This window comes from Apis dorsata, unplaced genomic scaffold (assembly GCF_000469605.1).
Source record: "Apis dorsata unplaced genomic scaffold, Apis dorsata 1.3 scaffold_58, whole genome shotgun sequence".
Classification (NCBI taxonomy): domain Eukaryota; kingdom Metazoa; phylum Arthropoda; class Insecta; order Hymenoptera; family Apidae; genus Apis; species Apis dorsata.
The window spans coordinates 982,263-990,355 of record NW_006263358.1 but is presented as its reverse complement, the minus strand read 5'-3'; the positions used below and the strand labels follow the sequence as shown (position 1 = coordinate 990,355).

General features: G+C 31.1%; 2 protein-coding genes across 4 annotated transcripts in view; both read right to left on the bottom strand.

The window, feature by feature from the left end:
* LOC102678017 (carcinine transporter) overlaps window positions 1-8,093 on the bottom strand; it is a 21,682-nt gene that overhangs the window by 2,845 nt on the left and 10,744 nt on the right. The gene's annotated exons all lie outside the window — the stretch shown is intronic.
* The window catches only part of LOC102677648 (4-coumarate--CoA ligase 1-like), a 6,738-nt gene continuing 1,017 nt past the window's right edge, over window positions 2,373-8,093 (bottom strand). The window contains exons 2-10 of the mRNA XM_006609576.2: window positions 6,955-7,246; window positions 6,557-6,764; window positions 5,366-5,535; window positions 5,094-5,289; window positions 4,844-4,998; window positions 4,592-4,775; window positions 4,141-4,466; window positions 3,571-3,766; window positions 2,373-3,078 (exon numbers count right to left, since the gene is read on the bottom strand). Coding sequence (XP_006609639.1) covers window positions 2,996-3,078; window positions 3,571-3,766; window positions 4,141-4,466; window positions 4,592-4,775; window positions 4,844-4,998; window positions 5,094-5,289; window positions 5,366-5,535; window positions 6,557-6,764; window positions 6,955-7,197 — 1,761 coding nt within the window. The 5' untranslated portion in view covers window positions 7,198-7,246 and the 3' untranslated portion in view covers window positions 2,373-2,995. The remainder of the gene's footprint in view (window positions 3,079-3,570; window positions 3,767-4,140; window positions 4,467-4,591; window positions 4,776-4,843; window positions 4,999-5,093; window positions 5,290-5,365; window positions 5,536-6,556; window positions 6,765-6,954; window positions 7,247-8,093) is intronic.

Below are 8,093 nucleotides of genomic sequence, written 5' to 3'. Positions count from 1 at the left end.
GAAGAAGAAGAAGAAGAAGAAGAAGAAGAAGAAGAAGAAGAAGAAGAAGAAGAAGAGGAGGAGTGGCAACGCGAGAAACAGTGGAAAAAAAAATGGGTGTCACGACGGTGCAGCCTCCTCTGCCCCTATTTTTCATTTTCCAACTTCTCTCCTCGCCAGCGAGGCGGCGTGGAAAAGAGAAACAAGGAGGAGGGTGGTCGGTCGTCGATGGGGTGGAATGTCTCGCGCGCTTGTTTGATTTCATTCGGAAAACCAATTGATTTGTTTGCGTCCATTTCCGCCCGGGCAACACTATTTTCTATACGAACGCGAACCGTGCCGGTGAATCGCTTGGAAAACTGAACGCGCCCGTGAAATAAATTCCCAACGTTTACGCGACGGGGGGTTTCCACCGATGAACGTTTCCAATCGAAAGGAACTTTACGGATCCAGGATAGGGCGTACGACAACTTTGTGCTTGTCACTTGTCTCGAAAAACTTCATTTCCTCGGATGGAAATGTTTGCCATAAGAAAGGAAAGGAAAGATAAAAATAGAAATATACTGGGATATACTGGTCATAAATTTGGATCGTGTATACGTACTATAAAAATGTATGGAAGAAATATTTTTGATGAAAAAGAATATATGATAAACAGTGATTAGAATTTTAAACGATAGAAAGAAGGGGAGAAAGAATCGTTATTTTGTCATTTTTTTGTATAATTTACAAGTTCAAAAATAATCGAAATAATTAAAGGACAGGCGAACAAAGTGTAAGAATACGCTTGGAAATTTTAAAACTGTAATAGAATAAAATTCCTTTCGAATGGAATGAAGCAATTGGATAAAATTTACAATTCGAGATAGATTTTCCGTTTCTTGATTCCAATGTAACGTATACCAATTTATTAATATATCTTCGTTCCAACAACGAGATCAACAGGTAAACCCTATCAAACATAATAAAAAAGAAAAAAAAATTGTAATAAACAAACACTAACTACATCGTTCACTTTATTACATATACCTCCACCTACCTCTTCTTCTAATTCCTCGTCCCTCGAATATCTTTCTCTCGTTTAAAGTAAATATAAGAGATTGGCTTCGTCAGCTCGCTTCTACAGTTTACCCCTGTTGAATGCATTTCTATCCGACGAACAGGATTAAGCACAGTTCATCTCTTTTCCCCCGAGGGATTGAAGCACGCACTCAAAGCCACGCGTTTAGGGGTGGAAAGCAGCTCTGTCTGTTTCCATTCGACCCTTCATCCCCCTCCCCTCCTCCTCCTCCTTCTCGCTTGTTCCAAGCATCGATTCGAGCCCGGCCACCTTCACCTGTTTCACCCTGTTTCACCCTGGCACGAAGGCAAGGCTCGAAAGGAAAGCTCGAAAGCGAGACTCCTCGATTGGGCGCATTTGGGGAAACGAATGGTAACAATGGTGGTAGCGGCCTCGAAGGGAATTAAATGACGGGCATGCAGGCAACCTCGCGGAAATTCGCACGCTTAATTCGAACGTTTTCGAAATGGCGGGAAGACGGTGGAATGCATTGGTGATTATCGTAGAATTCGCACGGAATGCGTAATAAGGAACAAATAAGAGAACGGGCATTCAGATCTCGAGAACAGCGGATCACGTATCGTTCGAGTGGAATTAACTTTATCGTGATACAAGTTATCGCAATATGGTGACGAAGTAGTAAATAAGGAAGAGCGATTTAAAGAGCGATCGTGGAGAATGAAATAATGTTGGAAAGATGGAAAAGTATCTGTGGAAATTTATTTATTATATTTTTCGCTAGCAAATTTATTTTGCAATTTTAAATGAAATGAGAATGATTAGCAGTGGAATGACATAAGTTTCATGCCCGTTTCATGGATATAGTTGTAATAGTTGAAATTATCTACATGTGAAGTTGTATATAGATATCGTTCATTTGAATTTAAAATTAAAAAATATCGCCTGATAACTTTTTTTTATCTATTTTATTGGCTGATTGCAATTTAATTAATTCTTGTTCATGATAATAATATAATAAAAATTTACAATCTTGCGATATCTTCATCTATTTCGACTATAAATTATAAAATATAATTAAAGAAAAAATTAGTCTTATAAAGTGTCTGATAAATATCTAATCGAATGAAAATGCGAAACAAAATTAGTTATTAATGATGTATAAATAAAATAATTTATGGTGTAAATATGATTGTTCAATTGACCGATTTCGAGATTTTCAATCGAAATCGGGATGATATGAACGATACGAAGACAAATTAACATATATAATGTTCAAAATAAATCAATAGTGATTAATTAATTATTTAAAACGAATGTAAAGATGAATTGAATTTTAAATAATCGGACATGCTTGTTGGAAAGTGTGCAATTATTTATAACACAACTATAAAACTATAAAAGATTTTATTGTTTAAAAGTTTAAAATCCCTGTAACTTTCTTGTACAAATGTTCTATAAAAATCGATAAAATTTAATATCTAAAAATAATCTTAAAAATTAATTGCATTGTCAAATATTGCACAACAATAAACTGATAATATTTGCGTATATTAAATGACATTAAAAGTAAAAAGATATACGTATAATTTTAAAAATGCACTTCGTAATCACGTTATTTTAACCGCGTTATTCCCGTTATTCTAATAAGTACATCGTATTTATATATGTTTACTAAACCCATTATTTTAAAATAGATATGTATATATATATATATAAATGTAAAAATATTAAAAATTATCGTAATCAATAAGATACTTGTAAGGCACTTATGAGATAACAATATTATACACAAAACAAGTGAATAAACGTTATTAACATATCTTTTACCATATCAATATAATAGTTGGATGACTCATATACCATTATGCCAATCGATATAGAAATGATTAATCCTACTCTGTTCTTAATCGATAATTGATTCCATTATGGTACGAACTGTAAATCGAGGCCTCGAAGCGTGAAATTTTCTTCTTCACTCTTGAGCACAAACTTTTACTATTTGTGCTCGTTTCTCAATTGGTTTCGTAAAATTTTTCCGCTTGCGTTCTTTGGTATACTGTCAACAAATGTCACTCCTCCTACAATCATTAAATCACATTGTGTTACGCGATAAAATATTTAATTACGATCATAAAAAGATAATAGTGAATTTCTATGTATGATTAATCTATATATATATATATATATATAAATAAAATAAACATATAACAAAAAAAATTTATTATATGCAAATATTAATATTCTGAAATAATTTATAGATTATTAGATCAAAGATCATACGTAATACAAGATATGTGCATAATATAACAGCACTCGATAAATTTAATAAACGTTGAATTATTCGTTAAACTATATAATTCGTTATAATAATTAAAAATAATAATTAAAAATTAAATTACCGAAGATAAAAAATTATCTTTTTTATTATTTATCGCCAGATTATGGACTTGATTCGTGCGATTTATCGTATCATCATTATTTCATATATTTTATATCATATAATAACTCTAAGTCGTTGTAAAAATATAAAATAAATGACAACTATAATTGAAAAAAAAAAATTGTTTTACCTCTGAGTTGCTTATATTCCGACACTTTGTCTTTTACGAAATTTTTGATATCGTCATCCGTCGCCTTGGTACCTTCCTTGAGAATTACAAAAGCTTTAGGTATCTCGCCGAACCTTTCGTTTGGAATACCAATCACAGCTGCCTCCACAACATTTGGATGTCTTTTTATCAAAGCTTCCAATTCGGCTGGTGGTACCTGATGTAAAATTTCGAAGAGATGAAATTAAAAAAAAAAATAGAAAAAAAGAAACTATTAAATTAATTACACATTGATATTTCACGGATAAATTCTAACATTTACCAACTATATAAACTGATACAAATTATGGAAATATGGAATATATGCTTTACGTACTGAATAAGATTACGTGATACTAAATTGAATTATGAAACTGCGATTGCAAGATCAATACATAACATTTTTTCTACAAATACAATGTGATAAAATTTGTTAAATTCCAAGCTTGTGCACGATAACATTCAATAAATAATAAATAATTAAAAGCTTTTGAATGGATTCGTCCGATTAAAAAATTATTAATAATTAATAATTAATATTGATCTATTTACCTGGAATCCTTTAACTTTGATCAAATCTTTCTTCCTATCCGTGACGAAGAAATAAAACTCGTCGTCGAAATAACCAACGTCCCCAGTTTTCAGCCAACCATCGACAATCATCTCTCTCGTCGCTTTCTCGTTGTTTAAATATCCTTTCATGATATGAGGCCCCCTGGCCCATATTTCTCCCTTTTGACCAGCTATAGAAATATCCTCGTTCGTTGCTGAATCGACTAATCGTAATTCGCAACCGGCAATGTTTTGCCCGATACTTGCTGACTTTCGACTCCACGTGTCTAAGCAAATCACGGGTGAAGTTTCCGTCATCCCGTATCCTTGTGAAGAGAGGGGAGGAAAAAAAAAATAATAATAATTTTTATTTTCTTCAATTTTTACAATCATGTAACTTCATAGAAATTCTAGAAAAAAAAATTTAAATTAAAATTCGATTCCCCATTACCTTGAGAGAATTTCAAGTTATCGCTGTTTATCTGATATCTTTCGTAAAATTTCTCTACATCCACCGCCGGTAATGGTGTCGCCCCGGTGATAATGTGATGTGTATTTTCGAAAATCTCCTTTTTAAGCAAAGGGCAGATATTTATAAACGTGATCAAAGATGGTACTGCGAATAAACCTGTTATCTGCGTGAACAAAACAACAATTTTCTCAATATTTCTACGAAGAATACCTACGAACGAAATTTACTTACTTTATGTTTCATTAAAACGTCCACGAATATTTCCGGCGTGAACTTTGGAAGAGTTATTATTTTTGTACCGTTATGGAGACGAGGCAGGGTCGCGGCATTCAATCCGAAAATATGGAAGAAGGGTATAATTAGGGGTAGTACCTCTTGAAAATCGGCTGGAAATAAACGATCGATCTTGTTAACGGGGGCTCGATACCTTAATTAAATCTTAATGATTTAATTTAAACGTGTTAAATTATTATATATTCACCAGTTGTATGTCGCCACATTCTTTCTTCCGCCGAATATTCCACCATTTCCATGTTACTTACTAAATTCTTGTGCGTCAACATGACACCTTTCGGCATGCCAGTCGTTCCACTGGAATATGGCAAGATGGCTAGATCATTCGAGGTCATTTGATGATGCGTTATAGGCGGTAATGTTTTACCTCGTGTGATAAGATCCTATAAAAAAGGAATAATAATCACACATTAACATTAAATATTCACTCATCTCGAGTTATTATTTAATAATTCATACCTTAAACGGCACACTGCCTTCGGGAATAGATCTAATACCATCCTCGATAACCACGAAGGGTCCTCGTGACGCGGAAGTATTTTTCCTCGCTTCAAGTACAATATGTGCAATTTCTGCAGCTGTGATTATCGCAATAGCCTCGCAATCCTTTATTTGTTTCTTCATTTCCTCTGTTTGAAATGAATCATCTATGTTAATTTTATGTAATAATGCATTTTATTGATTATTCGAGCAATTATATATTTTACTAAAAATAAAAAACATGAATTATGAATTTTTTATCGAGTAAAAAAAAAAGAATGTTAGATTATTAAAACTATATATATGTAAAACACGAATTATGAATTTTTTATCGAGTAACAAAAAAAGAACGTTAGATTATTAAAACTATATATAAAATATGAATTATTAATTTTTTATCGAGTAACAAAAAAAGAACGTTAGATTATTAAAATTTTATATATAGATATTAATTCATAATAATAATACATTTGTTTTTACAACTTATAATAATAATAATTTTTAGCATTTTAAATTTAGTAATTGTTCGAATATGATTCATTCTTGTTTTCTAATGTAATATAATTTTAATCTTTTTGCATTTTTACAATAAACCAGATAATATTATCGAAGAAACATTATACATGTATTATTTTAAAGTATATTCAAATGTATATTCGAATATACTTTACATTCGTATATTCGAATTTAAATAATTTCAACTTTGAACAAACAATATTAGATTTTTCTTAATAAATTCATATTTTTTTACACAATATTTATACACTAGTTACTAACGTTTATCTCAAAATAAATTTTTAATTTATTCTGTTACTCATTTCAAAATCGTATTCTGTTTTCAAAATATTTACAATCATATTTAAAATATTTATTTTATCTTTCTTCTTTTCATAAATATATATATCATTTTCTTACGTATAGCCGATTCAACGTATCGAATCTTGCAAACATTTATTTAGTTTTTTCTTAATACAACAAACAAAAAAAAATTAATCATTATACAATAAAAACAATTTAATTTTTTCCTTCCTTAAAGAATATTTTTCATTAAAATATTATAAATATTTATTTGTAATATTTATTATAAATGTGTTCAATTATTAAATAATATTTACGCATATTTCGATTTTATATTTCTTTACTTTAATTATTCACATAATTATTACTTACCGATTGTGTAAGTAGGATTCATGGTAGTGAGAATAAGATCAGCTTCTAAAACACCGACAGCAGCTAAAACCGTTTCCGGATAATTGGGCGTTACTAGGGCCACCAAATCACCTTTCTTCAAACCCATATTCTTCAAACTTCTCGCGATATAATTACTCGCGTCCCTCGCTTCAGCGTACGTGTATTTTTTCCCGGTTACCGAACATTCCTAAAAAACGAATCGAATACATTATTTTTTTTTAATTGCCGTAATAATTATATTAATAACGGAGAGTTAATAATACTGATAATAATTCTCACACAAGATCGTATTATACGATATCACGTTATATTTTTCCCAAAATAAAATACAGACAAAATAATTTGAATGGAAAAATTATTTTTGTCACGTATATTACCAATGCAATGCGATTAGGGAACCTCTCGACATTCTTCCATATGTATTCATGAACGAGATTATCGGAAGGCGTAAAATCCCCATACGGAGAAAGGAAAATTTTTTTCCCATTTTCATCCTCTATGAATTTGTGTCGAGCTTGAGTAGACGCATATTTCACGAACCGGTTTACAACTTTTGTCCCACTCTCTGATATCTGGCCCAGTCTACGCGCATAGCGAACGAACTGCCTCATGCTTGTCATTCTTTTCACTTTCTTTCACGTATACGTCGTGACGTATCGAAACAGTTATCTGAAAGAATAAAAAAGCTGAAGTGAAATTTTGAAATATGAACGAAAATAACTTTCGAAATTTATGAATAATAATAGGCGAAATAAGGGATATCGGTTAATATAGGACACAATATCGGCTTAACGAATACAGACACAATGTTATAAAGTTATAAAGTTATCGAAGATAGAAATAAATTCATCGAAAACAGCGTGGCACTTCCATAATTAATTTTACGATGTAATAGAATTTTAAAAACCTTGTAAATCGACTAATCTTTGACGTATTTCTTCGTAATTGTCAATAAATTAACTTTATGAATTTTAAATTATTTTTTTATGAATTCTCTGAAAAATGATTTACGATTTAAAAGATCAATATTTATATTTCTTTCATTGTTAAAACATTTATCGAGTCAATTATTATTATTCCATCGCGTAGAGCAAATTGCATTTGATTACCACATTATAACATGAAAATCGAGTGAATGCATCATTTACGATGCTAAATAGTGACGTTTTATCAACAATGTGAATTCATTATATCGAATCAAACGACGTTTTATTCAGTGGAACGAGTTGCTGGTCAACAATAAATAAGAGTTCAAAGTGCGATCCACTTATCGGTATCAACCTTTTGGATATCTCTTGGATATGCGTAAATACCATACCGATTTTTATTTCCCTTATTATCGTGATAAATGGTACAAGTGCCGATCAATTCTAACCGGCAATTGTTGAAAAATTTGTATTCAACATCGCAACTTCGACCATGATACCAACGATGACACACGATTCTCCACGATATAATAATTGTTTAAACGTTCTATTATAATCCTCTTATTCTATTCAATTCTAAGGTCGAAAAG